A 23224-nucleotide genomic window follows, 5' to 3' on the forward strand; every position below is an offset into this window, starting at 1 on the left:
GGTTGGCCCAGGATCGAACATTGTTTCGTTCTGCTGTGCATGGAGTCGCTATGAGTCGGTTCCGACTCGATGGCACCTGACAACAACAACAACAACATTTCAATATATATTGCATAAAGATAAGGATTTAAAAAATACAAAACTACAGAATCATATCTTTAAAAATATATATCTATTAGTAATGATCCAGTTACTTTTCTTTCTTCTTTTTTTAAGCAAATGGTTTGAGTGAGAGAGCGTCAAGTAAGTTACATATATTGCCTTCATCTGGTTTATTTACATTGAAATCTCTTCCTCTTATCACATAAATATACTGTTTTCTATATTTCCTATACATTGGTTTGATGATATTCCTGTTTGATCTGGGCAAAGGTAGAGGCAGTACTACTTCATTGTTGGTTAATGTATGTGTCCATCAGGGTATATGATGTCTGGTGGTCTTTTTTATGATAGAAACCATTCATGATTGGTTAGAGCTTTATTTTGTTGTTGCCAAGTGCCCTCGAGTTGGTTCCAACTCATAGCGACCCTGCATAGGGTTTCCAAGGAGCTGCTGGTGGGTTTGAATTGCCGACCGTGGGGTTCGCAGTCCAGTGATGATTCTACAGTGCCACACTTTAGAGATTGAACATGATAATACTTTAGAGTATCGTTTCTTTATTCATTACTTAGAATACTTCTATAATGAGTACATTCCTATCATATACTATTTGGTTATAGGAAAGGCAGTATGAATACTTGATTTCTCTCTCTCTCTCTTTTATTTACCTGTTTTCCTGATAACACCTTGGTTCCTGGAATTCAGGTGTGGTGCTATAGCACTGAATTGTTAACTGTAAGGTTGGTGGTTCAAACCAATTAGTCGCTCCTTGGAAACCCCATACAGGGCTGCTATGAGTTGGAATGGACTCAGTGACACTTACCAATAGCCTTGGTTTCTAGTCCTTCAAGGGTGACAAATGAGTTTTATGGTCTTTATGAATTCAGATATCAGTCCAGTGTGTTGTTACTGTTTGGTCCTGTTGAGTTGGTTCTGACTCATAGCAAGCTTTTGCCCAACAGAATGAAGCACTGCCCGGTCCTGTGCCAGGTTTACAATCATTGTTAACCTTGAGCCCATTGCTGTTGCCACTGTGCCAGTCTATCTCTTTGGGGGCCTTCCTCACTTTCACTGATGCTTTCACTTTACCAAGCATGATATCATTCTCCAGGGACTGGTCTTTCTTTTTTTTATTGGTGGCAGTTCTTTATTTTGAAAGGAAATGTATAAAGATCGTGATAATGTTTTAAGATTTCACACGTAAATACATAGTGTTTACTTCCAAAATCCAAATAGTGTACTTCAGAGTTTTCAATGAAATTGAAACTTCTCCAGTTCTTGTTGTAGTTGTTCAGAGCCTTCAAGTTGGTTTACACTGACACCTACACTGTAGAGTGTCTGAGGAGTGGCTGGTGGGTTTAAAACTTAGACCTTGAAATTAGCAGTCCAGTGCTTACCATATAATTCTATACCAGGACTCCTTCAGTTCCCTTGTTGTTGTTGTTAAGGGCCATCAAGTGTTTTGACTCATAGTGACCCTGTTCAGTGTTTCCTAGAAATGGATGGTAGGTTTGAGCCACTGGCTTTGCAGTTAGAAATCCATGTTTATTCTACAGTGACACACCAAGCCTCCTCCAGTTCCCTTTGTTATTAGGGGACTGATCTTTCTTGATATATGTCCAACGTATGAGAGACGAAAGCTTGCTATCTTGACTTCTAAGGAGCTTTCTGGCTGTACTTCTTCCAACACAGAGTTGTTCTAGCTGTTGATGGTACTTTTAGTATTCTTGTCAAACACCATAACTCAAAAGCATCAATTATTCTACAGTCTTCCTTATTCATTGTCCAACTGTCACATGCATATGAAGCTATTGAAAATACCATGGCTTGAGTCAGGTGCACCTTAGTCTTCAAACTTATATCTTTGCTCTTGAATACATCAAAGAGGTCTTGTACACAGATTTCCCTAATGCTGTATGTCATTTGATTTCTTGATTGCTGCTTCCATGAGTGTTTCTAGTGGAGCCAAGCAAAATGAAAGTCTTTGGCAACTTCTATCTTTGCTCTGTTTATCATGGTGCTTGCAGTTGTGAGGATTTTTGTTTTCCTTTTATTGAGGTGCATCCTATACTGAAGGCTGTGGTCTTTGATCTTCATCAGTATGTATTTTAAGTCCTCTTCATTTTCAGCAAGTAAGGTTGTATCATCTGCGTATCTTAGGTTGTTAATGAGTCTTCCTCCATTCCTGATGCCATGTTGTACTTCATGTAATCTAGCTTCTCAGATTATTTGCTCAGTGTACAGATTGAGTAAGTATGGTAAAAGAATACAATCCTGATACCCACCTTTCCAAATTTCAAACCATTCCATGTCCCTAGTTCCATTTGAATGACTACCTCTTGATTTGTGTAAAGGTTGCTCATGAGCACAATTAAGTGTTCTGGTTACTCATTCTTTGCAATGTTGTCCATAGGGTGTCATGATCCATAATTGAAAGTCTTTGCATAGTCAGTATAGCACAGATAGACATCTTGTATCTGCTTTTAGTCAAGATCTAGTTGTTGTCGACAGTGATAATTCCTAGTTCTACATCCTTGTCTGAATGCTGCTTGGACCTCTGGCAGTTCCCTGTCAATGTACTGTTGCAGCCATTTTTTAATTATCTTGAGCAAAATTTTCATTGCATATGATATTAATGTTATTGTCCGATGATTTCTGCATTCCGTTGGGTCACTTCTCTTTGGAACAGACACAAATTTGGATCTGTAACAATCAGTTCGTCAAGTAGCTGTCTTTCCAAGTTTCTTGGCATAGCTGAGTGAGCCTATTCTTCCTTTTTTGTTTTGTAACATGAGGCCTTTGTACATTACATTATAATATTTAACATTGTCTTACTTAGTGACCCTTGAAAATTTTCTGCTTAGCTGTTACTTCCTATTTCTTCCATTTGTTCTAGCATCTCTATGCTGGAGAGCAAGTTTCAGAATCTCTTCTTACATCCATTTTGGTCTTTTCCTTCTTTCTCGCTTTCTTAACGTGCTTTCTTTCTGTATCATGTTCTTGATGTCCTCCCATAACTTTTCTGGTCTTCAGTCATTCATGTCTAATGCATCAAATTTGTTGCTCTTGAGATTATTTCTAAATTCAGGTGGGTTATGTTCATGGTCTTTGTTAATATTTTTTATTGATGCTTAAATTATTTCAATTTTTACCTTTTAGAACGTTTTCAAGTTGACTTTTTATTCCTTTTCCTTATAATTCATTACTTTTAAAAAGTTGTGGTGAGTATTCATAGTCTATTTGATAAATGTCAGTAGTCTTTGAAACCTTGCTTGTTCTCTAGTAGGAAAAGATTTCCTGGTTTATCTTGAGTGTTCCTTGTCTCAAACTTGGAATCATCCATGTCTCCTAGAAATCCTGGTCATGCTAGTGAAGTGGTTTTTGGAACAGGGCTCCAAACCAGTTCTTAGTGATTCAGGTGTAGTGATGAAATAGACCTGGATTTCTAAAATATGGGTGTACTGAAACAGTAAGTAGAATACGAACAGTTGCAGGTTAATGCCCTGCTAGAAACTTAATCTTCCTTCTAAACAACAGGGACTGTGTGTGCATTGTGTAACAACCAAATATTTTGTCTGACAAAGATGGGAACACATTGGGGCCTGCTCATAAATGGCATCTTACTGTGTTACTCTGGCACTTAACAACAACAACAACAACTGTGTTACTCCAGAGTTCTGACAATGTTCCAGCTTCCTGAAAGGGTTTGTGCTATATTTCTTCCAAGCCTCCCATTCCAGACCTGCATACTTTTCCTATTCCAGTTATTTACCAACACTTTAGAAATTTGAGTCTGTTCTGATTTTGTCACGTTAGCCATTATGCACCTGGTTTGGAGACAGTCTCCTGGTACTGTGGGTATTCATTGCTGCTGAAATAGTCATTGTTTTAGGTCTTTTTGATGAATAGAGTCAAGATATGAGGGTTTTTGTTGTTGTTAAGTACCGTGGAGTCAGTTCCAACTCATAGTGACACACTGCACAGGGTTTCCGAGGCTGTAAATCTTTACAGGAGCAGAAAGCCTCATCTTTCTCCCATGTGTATACAATTTAAGATAAAATGCAATAAATGTTGACTGTTTTTTACTCTCTAATTTGAATAATGTAGCAATAATGCAAGAAAGAGTTTATTTAAATTGTTATATAAATGATTTTGTTTGCATGTTTCTAATGACTGGTCCTAATTAATCCTTGCTTTAATTTTTATAATTATACTTCAAATATTTTTAGGAGAACTGTACAGATTTAAGTGCAAAAGGTGTTCATTCTTAGTAGCAACACAGTCTTAAAAGTGATTGACTTCTTTAAACAGTAGTTTTGTTTTGTGTTCCAGATATAACTGATTAGTCATGTATCTGTCCTCTTATCCAATTATTATCGATTTTAGTCTAGGTACTTTAGAGAAGAAAAATCAGTGAAACATATGAAAATATAGAGAGAAATTTCTTCAAGAAAAGAGCTCATGCATTTGTGAGGAAATGGCTTATTCAGTTATCAAGGCTTTGTTGTTGTTGTGTGCTGTGGAGTTGGTTCTGACTCATAATGACCCTGTATATGGTTTCCGAGGCTCAGGTCCTATATGTGTAGTTCAGGCGACAGGCAGTGGACCTCTGCTGGCACATGGATTTGTGGGCATTGGTGAATCCTAAATCTTATGCAGGTAAGGTAACCGGCTAGAGAGTTTTGTAGATGCCTTCTATGCTTTAAGAATCGGAAGTCAGGTGATAAGAAGAGTTCAGATTAAAGACAGAGAGCCAGGTTTGCCAGAACATCCAATTATATATGTTACTGTTGTTAGTGCTGCCGAGTCATTTCTGACTCATAGTGACCCTTGTATAGTGTTTCCAAGGAGGTAGATTATACCCATAAGGAAACGTCCCTTTCAGCTGATTGGCTGCTCATGTCCGATCACAGAATGGAAAATGGTGAGTACATAATGTCTGCCAAACTGCTGATAATCATAGCCTAGCCAAATTGGAACACGGTATTAACCATGACACTGTCTAAGGACATTCTGGATGTTGGCTACTCCTTTTCTTCTTGCCCCAATCTCCTTTTAAAAGCCAAAATTATCTTCCTTTGAAGAGGGTTCAAAAACCACTATGATTGATGTCATTTCTCAGATGTTTGGGGACCGAGGAAAGTTGAAAACTACTTACTAAAAGAGACGCTGTCTTTCCTACTGGCCTGGGAGAATGACAGCTTACTAGTCTTTTTTAATGGTTATTTTAAGTGCCTCAGAGTATAGAATGTGTTTTTAGGATCTTTTGAAAGTTTGTTCCACGTTTTTATAAAGAGTTTGAAGCTAGGTTTACTCCACGTTTCTCTTTCCTGAATCCTGAACAGTCCTTATCTTCTATAATGTCGTCTATTGTCTTTATCTTATGATCATTGTTTTTATATGTGACCCACATTCAAACATGTGGCCTGTATTTGTTGTCTTTCATTAGCTGTGGGTCATCAGGGAGAACTGCTGAGAAGACCAGTCTTAGTTTCAAATCTGATCAAGTGAAGGTCAAGCAAGAACCTGGGACTGAGGACGAAATATGTAGCTTTTCAGGAGCTGTGAAACAAGAAAAGACTGAGGATGGCAGGAGGAGTGCTTGCATGGTAAGCTCCCATGAGTCGGACAAGGTCTATCTGTGAGTGTATTAAACAATACTGGATCTGGGGACATGAATTTTGAAATTTCTTACGTGGCATAAGACAAATAACTCTCCATTTTTCTGACTCAACTTTTTGGCCTAAGACACAGCTCCAATAAATAGGAAATAAAGACTCCTTGTGTGGTGCTGTTGGGTAAGCACTGGACTGCGAACCAGAAAAGTCAGAAGTTTAAAACCACCAGATGCTCCTTGGAAACCCTATACAGTATAACTGAGTTGGAATTGACTTGACGGCACTTACCAACAACAAAAGATTTCATTTTATTTTGCACTCATATGAGATTATTGTTGCATTTGTTATTAGTCAATATTGTTTCCGTGATGCTCCGTTGGGGGCTTTTTTACTCTGAATTCATTGTTGTTGTCAAGTGCCATCGAGTCGCTTCGGACCCATGACGACCCTGTGTAGGGTTTCCAAGGAGCAGCTGGTGAGGACCTCAGTAGTTAAGTTTAGTCTTAGTCCAAAGAAGATCCTTGGCTTTTCTAGAATTGTGAGCTCAGCATCAACGCTGTTGACATGAAAGAAGTTTAGTGATCAAAGAGTTTTGTGATAGTAAGATTGCCTTTTGGCTTATGAATTAGTAATCATTCTAGAGCTTGTCATTTGGAACATTTATTAATTTTGTAATTTAGAATGAAGATCCCTATTTGTTTGGAAATTTCCATCTTGGTTTTTTCTCATTCTCACTGCCCAGGGTGTTCCTCATTTTCTACATGACTGACACTTAAGAATTTCAGCTCAGAGGATGAGTATATTTAGCTCAGAGTATGTAGCTTTACAGAGCTGGGAACATCAGAGTTACCTTGTTTAGGAGCAGTGCCGCCTGTTCATCCAGAACGTGGTTTGGAAAATACCTTCATAAAACTGGGTGCAAAATGATGGTGAAAGATTTTGCTTACATTTTCATGTTCTTTCTGCGTTAATAGAATGATTGGTTATCAGAAGATTTCTGAAGACTTCTCAAACATTATGCAACACATTCTGATGTGAAAAATGATTTGACATTAGCAATTCTGTAGGAATAGTACAACTATATGCTACTTCACAGTCAGTTGTTGTTATTGCTAAGTGCCATCGAGTTGTACCGACTTACAGCAAACCCGATGCACAACAGAATGAAACACTGTCTAGTCCTGGATCAACCTCACAGTCGTTTCTACACCTGAGCCCATTGCTGCTGCCACTGTGCCAGTCCATCTCATTGGGGGTTTTCCTCTTTTTCTCTGACCCTCCACTCTACCAAACATGGTATCCTTCTCTAGTGACTGGTCCCTCTTGATAATATGTACAAAATATAAGAGAAAAAGTCTGACCATCATAGCTTCCAAAGAGCACTCTAGCTGTACTACTTCCAGTACAAGTTGGTTTGTTCTTTTGGTAGTCCATCATACTTTTCAATATCCTCTTCCAACACCATAACTCAAATGCATTAATTCTTCTATGGTCTTCCTTATTCATTGTCCAGTTTTCACATGCATGTGAAGCTATTGAGAAAATACCATGCCATGGCTTGGTTCAGGCTCATCTTTAGTCCTCAAACTGACATCTTTGCTCTTCACTTTAAAGAAGTTTTGTGCAGCAGATTTGCTTAATGCAAAATACATTAATTTCTTGACGGCTGCTTTCATGAGTGTTGATGGTTGATGTTAGCAAAATGAAGTCTTGGGTAGCTTCAGTGTTCTCTCCATTTATATGATTTTGTTTATTGGTCCAGTGGTGAGCATTTTTGTTTTCTTTACATTGAGATGCAACCCATAAAGAAGGCTGTAGTATTTGATCTTCATCAGGAAGTATTTTAAGTCCTCTTCCCTTTGAGTAAGCAAGGTTTTATCATCTGCGTATCACAGGTTGTTAATGAGTTTTCCTCCAATCCTGATGCCACATTTTTCTTCATACAGTTCAGTTTCTTCAATCAGTATCAGGGTTTATTTCTTTATTTGCCCTCTAAAACCATATATTAAGGAGTTCATGTACTGGTTACGAATTGGGCTGCTAGCTAACCTTAAGGTTGGCAGTTCAAAACTACCAGCCATTCCATGGGAGAAAGATGAGGCTTTCTGCTCCTGTAAAGATTTACAGCCTCAGAAACCCTGTGCAGGGTCACTATGAGTTGGAACCGACTCCACGGTACTTAACAACAACAACAAAACCATATATTAGCATGTCTAAATAATTTTGAATGAGCCTTGGTAGCACAGTGGGTTATGTATTGGGTTGCTAACTGTAAAGGCAACAATTTGAGTCCATCAGACACTCCTCGGAAGAAAAATGAGGCTTACTGCTCTCAAAGATTTACAGCCTCGGTAACCCTGTATTCTCTATGAGTCAGAACTGACTTGACGGCACACAGCCACCACCACCAAATAATTTGTAAGTTTCTTTTGCTCCTTTATGTCACTAATGTAATTTACAAAATAATTTGAACATTTTTATTAGTATGTTTATATACATATTGATGTAACTTTTAAATAACACATACATGCAAGCATATTTCATATAATAAGATTTAAATAAATCTTCAAAAATATGTTGTTGTTTTATTTTCAGTTGAGCAGTCCTGAGAGTAGCTTGACACCACCTCTCTCAACCAGCCTGCATTTAGAGAGTGAGTTGGATGCATTAGCAAGCTTGGAAAACCATGTGAAAACGGAACCCACAGATATGAATGAAAGCTGCAAACAGTCAGGGCTTAGCACTCTTGTTAATGGAAAATCCCCAGCTCGAAGCCTCATGCACAGGTCAGCAAGGATTGGTGGAGATGGCAACAACAAAGATGATGACCCAAATGAAGACTGGTGTGCTGTCTGTCAAAATGGAGGGGATCTCTTGTGCTGTGAAAAATGTCCAAAGGTCTTTCATCTAACTTGTCATGTTCCGACACTTCTTAGTTTTCCAAGGTAACAGTGAAATACAGAACTATTTATATCTGGGGGTTCTTTTTTTTTTTTAAGTTTTTATTGTGAATTGAGTGATAGTTTACATGGGAGAACGTTGGTTTTACACTCATCGTATTTCGTTACATTGCAGTGATTACAGTCACCTCCATGCATCCGTATTATTTTTTTGTTTTTTGGGTTTTTTTTTAACATACACAAAAACATTCAGGAATATATAATCATTTAAACAACTAAACAGCACATTCTGCAAGCCCTCCTCCTGGCCACCAGCATACACTTCTTGCCATGAGTCCTCAGCTGCTCTTTCTCTCCATGTCATCATCTCTGCCTCCATCTTTGGTGTTGCTGCTTTTCTGGATAGGCGCCCACATTCTGCTCATGCTGTATTCCATTGATGGTCCTAGGGTCTTCTGTTTCTGGACTGTAAGATTAACTACTCTGGGGGTTCATTTTTATAAGCAAAAATTTACTCTGGAGAAATGGCCTTAACCAGTGCATACTATGTTTGTAAAATAAGGACCTACTAATCCTTTGGTAATCCTTTCAGAAAATATGATAACTGGGTAATCAAATGTCTAGAATTTGAGTTCTGTGTTACCAAACAATAGACTCTTTACCTCTTGGCCTTTAGTTTATACGAAGTGTAATGTAACTGGATAAAACTCTAAATTATGAAGGATGAAGGAATTTTGGGGTGTTGGGGAAAGTTCATTTATTTCTGAAGCAGAATTTTTTAGTCAGTAGCCAATAATCTTAATATGGTCTATGATAATGGTTTGGTTTGTGAGTACCATTTAGCAAAAATTGCTATTAAAGGGTGAAAAAAGTCTTTTTAAAGACTATAATGTCTTGCATTTGTTAGGTTCTCCCTCTTACCCCTTGACCACTGAAAACATTAATTGGTAGTGACTACTTCCTTATGTGTAGATTTTCCTAGGGTTCTTCTGAGATAAACTCAGAGAAGTATCTCTTAATCATTAACTTTGGGATGATCAGTTAACTGAATTCCTTATTTAAATTAGAAAAATTCAGGGTAAAAAGATTTTAAAAGAATTGTGGAAAATATAAGTATTGTTCTCAAACTGCTTTGACTTTAGTGATAGACTGCAATGTCAGTTTGAACCTCAAGGTCAGCGGTATCAGCTTGCCAGCCGTTCCTTGGAAACCCTATGAAAGGTTGCTATGAGTTGGAACCAACTTGACAGCACTTGAAAACAACAACAAAGAGGGTTTCAGGTTGGTGAGCATTGGTTGGTGAGCACCCAGGGAGAACTGATGATACTAGCTAATAAAATGGAGCTAGTATACTGGTGTGGCACTGTAGGATAAACACTAGACTGCAAGGTGGCGGTTCAAACCCACCAGCTGCTCCTTGGAAATCCTTTACAAAGTTGCTATGTGTTGGAACTGATTCAACAACAATAGCAGTATAGTGGACTCCTCAGAAGAAAGATGAAGCTTTCTGCTCCCACAAAGATTGAAAGTTGGAAGCCTTGGAACCCCCCTATATAGGGTCTCCCCATGAGTTGGGACTGACTTGACAGCAGTTCACCAGTGTACTGGACTCGTATGCCGGCCATCATTCTGTATTGAACTAGCTTAATGAGCTTGAATGAATCTTCTGTTTTGCAGGGATTCATTTCTGCATTATGGAGTTGATAGGGTTAGAGTTGGATGACCTAGATCCCTTCCAGTGAACATTGTGCATTTTGTGTTCATTCAGTCTGTTGTCTCAGATTGATCTCAGTGAACATAGATGGAGTTATTTTTCTTTCTTTCCAGTACTACCTTTTCCTTTCCCTGCACCCTGTTTCCCAGCTTTTTAAAAAGTGTTCTTGAGGGAAAAGGAAGTTTGTTTCTGCCTATAGATTAAAAACAAACAAACAAACCAGATTGTCTCTTAAGTTCCTGAGAACCAATGATTTTTTTGGAACAGTGCTACTTTCTTTTGAAAAAGATCCAACCTTTAGATTAGAAAATTGGTAGATATGAACAGGGCCAGCATGTTTTTCTGAAGAATTGTGTATCATTCTTACCTAAAACTTAGAAGGTATAGGTCTTTGTCAGGGATAGAACAGGAAGGAACCTTCTTTCTCTTTTAGAAAACAAAAGATTGGCATTTAGATTTTGAAATAAAGACTTCATGTTTTTCTTTCCTTGGGTTAGTGACAATCTGCTGGGTTGTCAATGCTTCAACACTGAATGCTTCCTCTTAAAAGCAGAACCATTAGGTAGGTGGGAATTGTGAACTGTTGGTCCATATAGGTTAGAACCATTGTTAGACCCATACACATACATACAAATATATTATTTATATATAAAGATATGTAATGATTCTGGAGTCTAGTTTGGTACAAATCTTGATGCAGATATATTATAGACACTTAACAGTTAAAAGGTAAATGGTACATATACTTACAGGTATGTGTGTTACAGGCTTTTAACTAGTCATTAAAAGAAAAAATAAGTTCTCTTTGGCATGTTCAGTATTCCTGAGAAATATATGTTCATTCATATACCTGAGGAGCTCCTATCTTTTGCAAATATTGGGTTCGTGTGGTTGTAGTATTGGTCTTATGTCACAAGTACTCGATACCAATTTTATGGCAGAAAGAGACCCCCTTTAAGTCAAAGATGCCACTTTTTTATAATACTTTTTTTTTTAATGTTTTATTGTGAATTATATGATAGTTTACATGGGAGAGCTTTAGTTTTACATTCATTCCATCTTATTGCCATGGTTCCAATCCCCTCCATGCATCATCAACCACCCAAAGGGTATATTCCAGAAATCCGCCCCCTACACTTCTCCCTCCTCCCCCCAGTTTTCGGCCCACAGTCCCTTTCCCTCGCTGGGTCCAAGGTTCCCAGACGCTTCATCACTCCACGTCATCATCTCTGTCTCTATCTCAGGCATCCCTGTTTCTCTGGGTAGGATCCCGCTCTCGGCTCTTCTCTGTTGATGGTCCCAGAGGCCTCCGCTCCTATCCTGGAGAATTAATCACTCCCTTCCTTGTTACAAAACTTCTACCTTTGCATTTCCAACCCTCACAATCCGTCCTGATAAGCATTATTCACTACAGTATCACGAGTTACCCATCTGTATCTCCTACAATACTTTTTAGGAGATAATCAGATGAAGAATGACTGAGGAAAGTGTGAGGGGGTTCTTATCACAAAACTTGACCTTGTAAGATTTGACAAGAACAGAACCTCCTTTCTCCCCAAAACTGGAAACTAAGAAAACAGGCTGGTAACACACCACTTGGGAGCTTTGCTTCTGGACCAGGCTTTGTTATAATTATGTAGACTAATTGCCTCTTTCCATGTTTAGTGGGGACTGGATATGCACATTTTGCAGAGATATTGGAAAACCAGAAGTAGAATATGACTGTGATAATTTACAGCATAGTAAGAAGGGGAAAACTGTGCAGGGTTTAAGCCCCGTGGACCAAAGGGTAAGTACCTACTAAGGTGATTTGTTATAGGTTCTATATAGGTCATTGTCTATGTATCTTTTTTCCTCCCTTTAGTATAGCCTGATAAAACAATATTTAATTTCACTGTCTGATGGTATGTTGATGACTTTCAAAATCTGCCTATCTAGCCAAGAGCTCAAGACTATCTCCATCATCTTCCCACTTACCATCTCTCAACTGAATTCTTAATTTTTTAAAAAACTTTCTCCCTTAAAAAATGAAACCCACACATATAATAGCATAGTGACCAGCCACCTCAACACTCAGCATCATTCAGTGGCACCACCACTCACCCCTGTTAGTTATGCCCGAAACCCAGCAGAAAGTAAAGAATCAAGACAGCCGTGTACAGGGTTTCTGAGGCTGTAAGTCTGTATGAAAACCGAAAGCCTTGTCTTTCTCCCTTGAAGTGGCTGGTGGACTCAAGCTGCCAATTTTTTGTTAGTAGACCAGTGCTTATCCTACAGAGCCAAATTGTGAAATTAGGTAATGGAATAATTGTGTAGAGAATGTGAATTAAAATGGCTTCTCATGAGAAAGTACAGTCGGCCCTCCACAAGTTCCACCTCCACCAATTTTCAACCAATTGCCATTAGAAAATATCGGGGAGGGTCAGGTGGAGGAGGGAGGCTGTTAAGTGGTAAGAGGGGAATGTAAAATGTATACTAGAGAATATGTGTAGATTATATGCAAATACTACATTTTATATAAGGGACTTTTGAGTATCCTTGGATTGTGGTATCTATGGAACTCCTGGAGCTAAGTTCCCTGTGGATGCCAAGGGAAGATTGTAGTCTGATTCTCCAAAGTCACAAAATATTTCACATAGTTCTGTGGTCAGAGTTACGTTTAGGGGTTCTAATGTATATACTTGCAAATTCCTTCTTCCATTGTCTTATCAAGTGTGAAGGTGTGTATTTAGGTTTTACAAAAATTTATATTAAAAGAAATGTTAGCAGTTAGAAAGCCATATAATGTGAAATGCAATTCATTGTACTTCTGACTGAATAGAGAAAAAAAAATTCTGGATTGAATTTTCTATTTAATTTTGAACATGACTCTAGAATCATTTGAAGAAAGGATGAATAACAGAGATAACAGCACTTGTCCTGTCTGCCTCAAGGAATTACAGTAGGGAGCAACGTTGATCGTTTATAAATCACTAAGTTCTTTTGCACAAAGTGCTGTATGTTCCTATTATGATTCTTTTACATTTGAATAAGTCATTGAGAGTTAATTGTAGATAAATTACCATAATTATTTTACCTGGTTCAGATTAAGGCACTGTTAAGTTTGATCATTTCACTTGAGGTAGAACAGAGATAGACTTCAAACTAAATGGGAAGGGGAAAGTGAGTTTGAGTGTATGCGTTTAGTTGAATAGCTAATATGTAGGAGACTTTATGTTTAATTCATTGGGATAATACACTGTAGTGATAATAGTTCCCCCTAAGAATTTATTGTGAGGGGAAAATATTTCATGTGTTTTTTTTTTTTTCCCTTTTGCTTTTTTGGATCAGAAATGTGAACGTCTTCTGCTTTACCTCTATTGCCATGAATTAAGTATTGAATTCCAGGAACCAGTTCCTGCTTCGGTGAGTTGTCTACCCTAGTAGCTCCCTGGTGAAGAAGTCTAGTGTGATGTTTAAGAATATGGCTTTGGTGTTAAAAATCAGGCTTCTGAGTAAACTCCTCAACTTTTTTGAGACTTACTTTTCCTGTTTTCTATAATATTTTTAACCTCATTGGATTATTCTGAGAATTGATAAATATATAAAGTGTTTAACATAATATCTGAGCTCTTACTATGAATCAGAAATTTTATTAACGTCTAAATCCCAAGTGAAAGTCAGTTATTAAAATTAGTATTTGGTTTTGAGGATTTTGTTGCTATAATACATTAATGACTTTAATTTTCATGTGCCTTTAATATGGATTGAAAAGAAACAGATATAATGGAAATAAGATTGGTTTTGAAGTGAGAAGATTTGACTTTGTTGTAAAACTTTATAAATATGGGAAAATTACATAGTTTTCATCCTCTACTTTTTAAACTGTAAAGTTAGAAGTATTGGACTAAATAATTACCTAAGATTCCAGTTCTATAAGTGTAGACTCTTAGTGTTGAGGGGAGCAGGGAGGCAGGTAAATAGTCTGTATGAAAGTATGTATTTGAATAAGAATGTTAATTAAACCTTTCATACTAACTGTGCCTTTAATGAACTCTATTATATGAACAGATAAGATTGCAGAAAGATTGGGGAAATTTTTTGAGCCAGTGCTTTTTGTTCATCTGTATAAGTGACATTTATAGGAATGGGTTCCAAAATCCTGTAATAAAAGCCAGACCAGAGGTATTCAGTACCTCAAGTGGGATTAGAGCATGCAACATACATTTTATTTTATTTGCTAGCCTTCAGTTACTGAATAAGATACTGTTGAATAACAGACATGCAATAGGATATTAAATGGTAGTAACTGTATGTACCAGATAGGCTGAGAAATGAATTTTAAAACACAAAAGGTCTAGACACAGAATGTCTTGTACAAATAGTAATCTGATTCTGTAAAGTCTGTCCAGTCTTAAAGTTTTGCAACTTCACATTAGGAGGGAAACAACATTCAGATGTTTTCTTTATGGACTAATTCATAGCTTTGTTCTGTTCAGTTAGAACACAAAGGCAGGTGTCAGCGCTCCCCAGCACGATCAGTCAGTAGTTAATAGAAATGTTACTTGTGCTGTTATGATCATCTTTCTCCCTCTAATGCTAGGTCTAGATTTCTCTATTATAGAGAAAACCACTGCTGCTGAGTTGATTCCAACTCATAGTGACTGTATGATTTCCAAGGCTGCAGATCTTTATTGGAGCAGAAACCTCATCTTCCTCCTACATAGTGTCGGTGGGTTTGAACTGCCGACCTTTTGGTTAAGTGCCTACTGCTTATAGTAGACATTATATTCTACTTACAACATTGATATATATATAAATTTTTTTTTTAATTTTGAAAACTTAATGGGGGAAAGTATTAAAGCATATATTACATTCATGAATTGGAAGTATCCTGAACTGCTGATGCAAATCAGAAATGATACCAGGTGGTCTGTAAACAGTTCAGTTAGTTAGAATGTATTCAGTTTCTCAGTGCTTGATCAAATTAAATCAAAGTTTATTTAGCCAGAAAAATTTAGTTGGTTTCAATCATGTGACCTCTGTTAGGACTACAGTTCAATGCCTTTAAGGCAGCACCTCACATAACACTGGGATCTCCATGAATATTTTAGGCTTGATTAATGGTTCCATATTGGTTATCTTTAATACTCAAATTCAGTGGCTCAAAAATGTTTTCAAAACTAACCCAGAGACTATGAACGAGTTAACAGATGTAAGACTAAAAGATATCATCTAAAAGATTGTTTTTCAGATTTGAGTGTACATCAGATTTCTTTGAGCAGTTAAAAAATAAACACAGATTCCCATATTCATGCACTGGTTTATTCTAAAATGAAACATGTTTAAACATAGCTATGTGATAAGGAGTCCTGGTGTGGTGTTGTGGGTTAATACGCCAGACTGCAAAGCTGTTAGAACTGCAAGTCGGCGGTTCAAGCTCACCAGCCGCTCCTTGTAAATCCTGTACAGGGTCACTATGGGTCAGAACCAACTCGACGGAAATTAACACAACAACAACAACATGTGATAAGCAGATGGCTGCAGACAAATTTTCTCAGTAACACACTTGTCTTAGTCTCATGAAGATGACTTAATAAATAAATAAAAACAGTGATTTCCAGGGTATCTGCTTGGCCAGTTAAATTCAAGAAAGAGAAATTAACTGAAAAGGTAATGGTGTCTTTTTTTGGAATTTCAAAGGTGGAATGTCACCACCCGCTCCTTGGAAAAACTTATACAGGATCACTGTAAAAGGAGCTCTGGTACAGTAGTGGTTATGAATCGGGCTGCAAACTTCAAGGTCAGCAGTTCGAAACTACCAGCTATTCTGCAGGAGAAAGATGGGACTTTCTGTTCCCGTAAAGATTTACAGCCTCAGAAACCCTCTACAGGGTCACTATGAGTCGGAACCGACTCCACGGCACATAGCCAACCAACCACGAGTTGGAACCGATTCAGCGGCACTTACCAACTAACAACAATAATCTCGAAGGACACAGGATGATCTCGGGCTTATTAGGAAGAATTTTAAAGAAAATTGAAAACTGCGTTAGCCAGACAAAGCTCAGAAAATTTGTGCCAAAATTTTTTTTTCCCCATCAGGACAATGCACCTTTAACTCTTTGAGGGTAGCAAGGGTTATCCTATGAGAATTTTGTTGGGAAACTGTCCCATTGAACCTACAGCCCTGATTTTGCCCCTTCTGATTTCTTTTTTTAAGGTTTTTATTGTGGACTGAGTAAAAGTTTACAGGGCAAATCATCAGTTTTACATTCAACAAATCATACACCGTGTTTCATTACAATCATTATAATCCCCTCCATGTACCATCAGTTAACAGTATTTCTCTCTATTCACTTTAGCTTTTTTTTTTTTAAAAAAAAAAAGGCAATTAGGCATATATAATAATTTACACCTCCAAAGGGCACATTCTGCAAGTCTTCCTCCTAGCCACCAGCTCTTAGTCCCTCTCTTCCCATGAATCTAGAGTCCTCAGCCTCCCCCCTCTCCAAGATCCCATCTCTGCCTCCGTCTCTGGCATCACTGCTTCTCTGGAGTGACGGTCTCACAAATTCTGCTTGTGCTCTTCTCCCTTGATAGGGTCCTAGGATCTGTTTCTGGACTATAAATTTAACCACTCCCCTGTTTTTGTTACAAAACTTCTACCTTTACAGTTGTGACAGTTGCAATTAGTCATGATAATAATTATTCACTATTGAATCATACGAATCTTATCCCCATCTCTTTTCACCAGACCCATCTAGACAAGATGACAACTATTCAGTGGGGATTCTTTCTTCCCCCACACACTATTAAACTAAACCCCCTCTTGAAACCTTGTAAGCCAGTCACTTCGTGCCTTTATCTCCCCCTCATTTAAGTCAACCAGTATCCAAGTTGCCCATCCCTGTCTACCTTGTGTACAGAGGGGATAGCACTGATACTTGATACTTCCCTCTGTGTTGGTATTTAGAGTTACTACCTCCATGAGTATAGGTCAGGTTCATCAAATTGTAGCAATTTACCCTTGTTTTCCTTTATCAAAAAAAAAAAAACATTTTTTTTTGTGTGTGTGTGTGTGTGTGTAATTTTCCTATAGTCAAGTTCTGATTATCAAGCCACCAAGGCTAGGTCAAATGGGTACTGTCTGCAAGTTTGGGTTTTCATGCGCATCTCCCCTCACTTCATATCAGCTGGATGCTTCACTCTCAGCTCTAGCCCTCTGGCTGTCCTTGTCTATGGACTCCGCTGTCTTCAGGTCTCTCACCACATTATCAAGCCACCAAGGCTAGGTCAAATGGGTACTGTCTGCAAGTTTGGGTTTTCATGCGCATCTCCCCTCACTTCATATCAGCTGGATGCTTCACTCTCAGCTCTAGCCCTCTGGCTGTCCTTGTCTATGGACTCCGCTGTCTTCAGGTCTCTCACCACACTTTGGACCAAACAGCCCTTCCTCTTCTCTCTCTCATCTCCAGGTCAGCGGGAGTCAATAAACTGGTTGAACTCAGCCCATTTCTTCATTGCTGCTTTTCCACCTCTTCCACTCACCAATAAATAGGCCAATCTGGTCGCCAGCAAGCTTACATGCCTGTTCATGTCTTCACTTTGAGTTACAGTCTTGTTGTTATATGCCGTGGAGTCGGTTCCCTGTACAGAGTTTCCGAGGCTGTAAATCTTTACAGGAGCAGAAAGCCTCATCTTTTTCCCGTGAAACAGCTGGTAGTTTTGAACTGCTGACTTTGTGGTTCCCAGCCCGATTTGTAACCACTACGCTACCAGAGCTCCTTTAGTCTTAGAGGGGAGTTTGTCCTGCTTGCCTTGATGGCTTCCTGGCGAGCAGCTTGTTTATTCTTATAGTAGCCAGTCATGCTGACTTTTTTGTTTTGGGTTTTTCCTGATGCTCTTTCTTTGAAGATTTATCTTCTGTCTCTAGCTGTTGCAGGCTGGTCTGCTTGTCCTTTCTGGTGGGAATGTCCCACCTCAGAAGGTTCTGGATGGGACTCAGGATTCCACATAAGATCCTATACTCTGCAAAGGCTTTGCAAGATGCCTATTTCACTGGGCAAGTTCTAGAACCCCTTTTAGGTATTCCAATCAGTTATAGGCTGAAGACGGCCTTACAAGTTTTCTGTAATCAACATTCCTTTCTATCCCACTCACGTGTTTTTTTTACAACAGTAGGCAAGGGAAACCAATATTCATAAGACAGTCAAGCATTTTAGTATTATTTCCCTTCTGCAAACTGTGTCTAGATCCCTGTATCACAGAGCCCTGTTGTTTCAAGGTTGAGCATGCATCACTATTTACCTGTGTCCCACTTAGCCCATGCAAACCTGTGTCAGTGTTCCCTATCTGTCTTGTCCTTCCATCTCCTCCCCTTTCTTGTATTGCCCTACCCAACACCCGAACTAACCTCCCTACCCGCACCCCATTCCCACTGTTGTGGTTGGTTACCTTATAGTCCATTAATTCTTCTCTCCATTTAAGACGGTCTATTTTATCTTATAATCTACCTAACCTTCCCACCACCTGGATATCTGTTCCTCTGTCTTTACCTTCTTTCACATTGTAATTATATTGATCTTAGACTGACCTCCCAGATCCTCTGTACTTTTAATTTTATTCTGTTCTTGACTCTTCCATTTGTTGACATAAATTCAGGGCGATGCTGCCATGTATGTCTGGTGGTTGTCTGTTCTTGTTGGTTCTCAGTCCAAAGAACTTCCTTTAGGATGTTTTTCATAGCAGGGTTGGCTTTGGCAAAATCCCTTAGTTTCTGTTTATCCTGGAATGTTTTGATTACAGCATTGTATTTGATTGACAGCTTTGCTGGGCAGAGGATTCTTGGTTGGCAGTTTGTTTGTTTTTTTTTCTTTCCAGGTTTTATATAAGTCTCCCCATTGCCTTCTTGACTGCATGGTTTCTGTTGAGAGATCTGAGCTTAATCTGATTTGCTTGCCTTTGTATGTTACACTTTGCTTTTCCTTAGCTGCTTCTAGGATTCTGTCCTTATCTTTGATTTTGGAGAGCTTAATTATTATATGTCTTGGTGATTTTCTTTTAGGGTCTATCCTTCCTGGGGTTGGTTGAGCTTTTTTATTTATTTATTTTTAATGTTTTATTGTGAATTATGTGATAGTTTAAATGGGATAACATTAGCTTTACATTCATCCTATCATATATTGTTTCATTGCCATGGTTACATTCCCCTCCATGCATCATCAACCAGCTAAAGGGTATATATACCCTGCAAGCCTGCCCCTCGGTCATCAACACACAGCCCCTCTCCCTCTCTGGGTCTAAAGTCCCCAGCCGTTCCATCTCTCCACCTCATCGTCTCTGCCTCCATCTCTGGCATCACTGCTTCTCTGGGTAGGGTCCTGCTTTCCGCTCTCCTCCTTTGATGGTCCCAGGGACCTCTGCTCCTGAACTGCAAAGTCAGTCACTCCTCTACTTTGCTACAAAACGTCTACCTTTACATTTCCAACCCACACAATCAGTCCTGATAAACAATTATTCACTATTGTATCACAAGAGACCTAGTTGTGTTTCCTTTCATCAGCCCCACTCAGACAGATTGGCTACTACTCAGTGGAGATTCTACCTTCCTCCACACACCCTTAACTAAGCTCCCTCTTGACACCTTATAAGCCAGTCACTTCGTGCCTTTATTGTCCCCTCATTTTAGATAGCCAATGTCCAAGTTGCCCATCCCTGTCTACTCTGTGTATGGAAGGTGGAATAATCCTCGCTGTAAAGATTTGTTCCCTCTTTTTAGCTACTGCATCAATAGGTGTAGGTCAAGTTCATCAAATTGTATCAGATTACTCTTTTTTTTCTTCTTCTAGTTGAGCTCTGATCATCCAGCCATTGAAGCCAGGTCAAGTAGGTATTATCTTCAAGTGTGGGTGTTCTTATGCATATGCCCTCTCTTCTGGACTCTCGACTCTCTGCTCATCGAGCTTCTAGAATGCTTATCTTTTCGCTTTTCCTGATGTTAGGGAAATTTTCTTCCAGAATCTCTTCAACTGTCTCCTCCATGGACTTGTGTGATTCTTCTTGTTCTGGAATGCCGATAATTCTTACGTTATTCCTTTTCATGTTGTCCATGTTTTTTTTTTTATCCTTTTTGGTGTTTGCTCTTCAATCTTAGTAGTGTTGAGAGATTTATCTGCTAGCTCACTAATATTGGCTTCTATCTTTTCAGTTCTACTCCTTTACCCTTTCATTGTATTGTTCATTTCAGATATTCTATTATTAATCGTTTGCTCCTCTTTCTGTAAGTTTTGAATTGTTTCCAATGCTGTATCTACTTTATTTGTTCCTGTAGCGCTTTCCTGACTTCTTCCTTATTTTTCTCAACTTCATTGTATAGTGTTTTGATACATTTTATAATAATTTTTCTGAATTCCTTCTCTGGCATTTCCAAAGCCTGCCCATCTTCCAGTATAGAGTGTAGGTCTACTTCCAGCTCATTTGCCTCAGTCACTTTATCTTGTTTCTGGACATTTGCTGATATGGTCATCTGCTTCTGTTTTTTGGGCATATTCAGGAGTTATCTGTGGCCTTAATACTTACATGGGTATGTATTTTGGTATTTTTTATGCTTTCTGATTGCCTCCAGGTATGTATGATAAGGAGATGGGTTTCACTTTTCTAACTGAGAAATTTCACGATGCCACTGTTGGTCGTTGTGACATAACTCAGGATTTAATTTTTGGTCTATTTCCTTTTTAGTCTGCCTGTCCCGCTCCACAATCCCTTTCAGGCCTTTTTCCTAGTGATAAACAGTCCAGGGCTGGCTGTGGCCATTTTGTGCTGCCATTTGGTGTTTTTTTTGCATTTGGTTTTAAATGGAAACTGTTCCTTTCAAGGAGATCTGTGTGCATGTGTAGTAGAACCCTCCGGGGGTGGGGTGTCCACTCGCTCAGGGACCCTCTGTAGTCACCAGAATGGAGGTGCGCAGACAGCGAGAGAAACCAGTGAACAGATGCAAAAACAAAAGAATGTCCACACTTTTATTTCCGCTATTCTGTCAGGTGTCCATGGCTGCTCTGATACTTGCCCCTCTTGGTCTCGGCCAAGATGGCGGGTCTTGAATTAAAAAGCAATGGATTTCTTGCTTTTGCTACAAATTTCCCAAGCTATAAGCCTTCCAACCTTCTAAATATTCCTTTATATGTTGTTCAGAGTTTTGGGACCATCCCTTGAGCCTGCTTGGTTCGGTATTCTGTGTTGTTGCTGACAGAGCTGTTTACTGCACTTCTGCCTGATCCACCATCCACCATCTTGTTTTTTCTCCAACATTGATATATTTTATGTGTTTTTTCCTCTTCATTTTAATTAATTATTTTTAACTCTTCCGGAGTCATAAGTAAAATTCTTTTAACTCTGCTTGTCTTTAAAGAAAGAACTTTGGGGACTTGCATTAACCATTGAGCCTGGACAAACTCTGTTGTTGTTAGTGCTGTCAGGTCAGTATGGACTCTGTGACCCTGTGCACAACAGAACAAAGCACTGCCTGGTCCTATGCCAACCTTACGATCTTTGCTGTGCTTGAGACCATTGCTGTTGCCACTGTTCCAATCCATCTTGTTGGGGGTGGGGAGGTCTTACTCTTTGTATCATTCTTTCTACTTTACCAAACATGATATCCTTCGCCAGGGATCAGTAGATCATATGTCCTGATATGTCCCAAGTTAGAGATGAACTCTGGCCATCCTGGCTTCCAAGGAGCATTCTGGCTGTACTTCTTCCAACACTGTTCTTTTGGCAGTCCATGGTACTTTTAACATTCTCCTCCAATATCATAACTCAAGTGGATCAGTTCTTCTATGATCTTCCTTATTCACTGCCCAACTTTCCCATGCATATTAGGTTATTGAAAATACCATGGCTTGAGTGGGTCAGGCACACTTTAGACCTGAAACTGACATCTTTGCTTTTCAGCCTTTAAAGAGGTCTTGGGCAGCAGATTGCCCAGTGCAATCTGTCGTTTGATTTCTTAATGCTGGTTCCATGAGTGTTGATGGCTGATCCCAGCAAAATGAAGTCTTTGACAACTCCAATCTTTTCTTGGTTTATCTTGATGTTATTTATTGGTCCTGTGGCGAGAATTTTTATTTTCTTTACATTGATGTGCAAACCATAATGAATGCTGTGATCTTTGAACTGCATGATTAAGTATTTTAAGTCCTCTTTGCTTTCAGCACCAGGTTGTATCACCTGCATATCATGAGCTGTTAATGAGCCTTCCTCTAATCCTAATGCCACATTTTTCTTTGTGTAATCTAGCTTCTCGGATTATTTGCTCAGTGTACAGGTTGAATAAGTATGATGAAAGACTACAACCCTGATGCATCCTTCTCCAAATATCTTACCATTCAGTGTTCCTCGTTCTGTTTGAACAATTGCCTTTTGGTCTATGTGCAGGTCCCTCATGAGCACAGTTAAACGTTTAGGAATACTCATTCGTCACAGTGTTGTCCACAGCTTGTCATGATCCATACACTCAAAAGCCTTTGTTTAGTCAGTAAAGCACAGATAAACATCTTCTGGTATTCTCTGGTTTCAGCCACGATCCATCTGATGCCAGCAATGAATACCACTCATTTCACATCCTTTACTGAATTTAGCTTGAACTACTGACAGTTCTCTGTCAATATACTGTTGCAGCTGTTTTTGACTTATCTTGAGCAAAATTTTACTTGCTTGTGATATTAATGGTATTGCCCTATGATTTTTGCATTCCTTTGGAATGCGCACAAATAAGGATCTCTTCAAATTAGTTGACCAGATAGTTTCTTCCAAAATATCTTGGCATAGATGAGTGAGTGCCTCCCGTGTTGCTTCACTTTCTTGAAAGATTTCAATTTTTATCCCATCAATTCCCAGTGCCTTGTTTTTTGCC

The 23224-nt window shown here is 38.8% G+C and overlaps 1 protein-coding gene across 2 annotated transcripts in view; it reads left to right on the top strand.

Moving 5' to 3' along the window:
* TRIM33 (tripartite motif containing 33) overlaps positions 1 to 23224 on the top strand; it is a 150456-nt gene that overhangs the window by 121443 nt on the left and 5789 nt on the right. For both annotated transcript variants that reach the window (XM_006865884.1, XM_006865885.1), the window contains exons 14-17: positions 5550 to 5709; positions 8314 to 8663; positions 11998 to 12121; positions 13663 to 13737. In XM_006865884.1, the coding sequence (XP_006865946.1) occupies positions 5550 to 5709; positions 8314 to 8663; positions 11998 to 12121; positions 13663 to 13737 (709 nt within the window). The remainder of the gene's footprint in view (positions 1 to 5549; positions 5710 to 8313; positions 8664 to 11997; positions 12122 to 13662; positions 13738 to 23224) is intronic.

The sequence above is a fragment of the Chrysochloris asiatica genome, unplaced genomic scaffold (genome assembly GCF_000296735.1).
Source record: "Chrysochloris asiatica unplaced genomic scaffold, ChrAsi1.0 scaffold00085, whole genome shotgun sequence".
NCBI lineage: Eukaryota > Metazoa > Chordata > Mammalia > Afrosoricida > Chrysochloridae > Chrysochloris > Chrysochloris asiatica.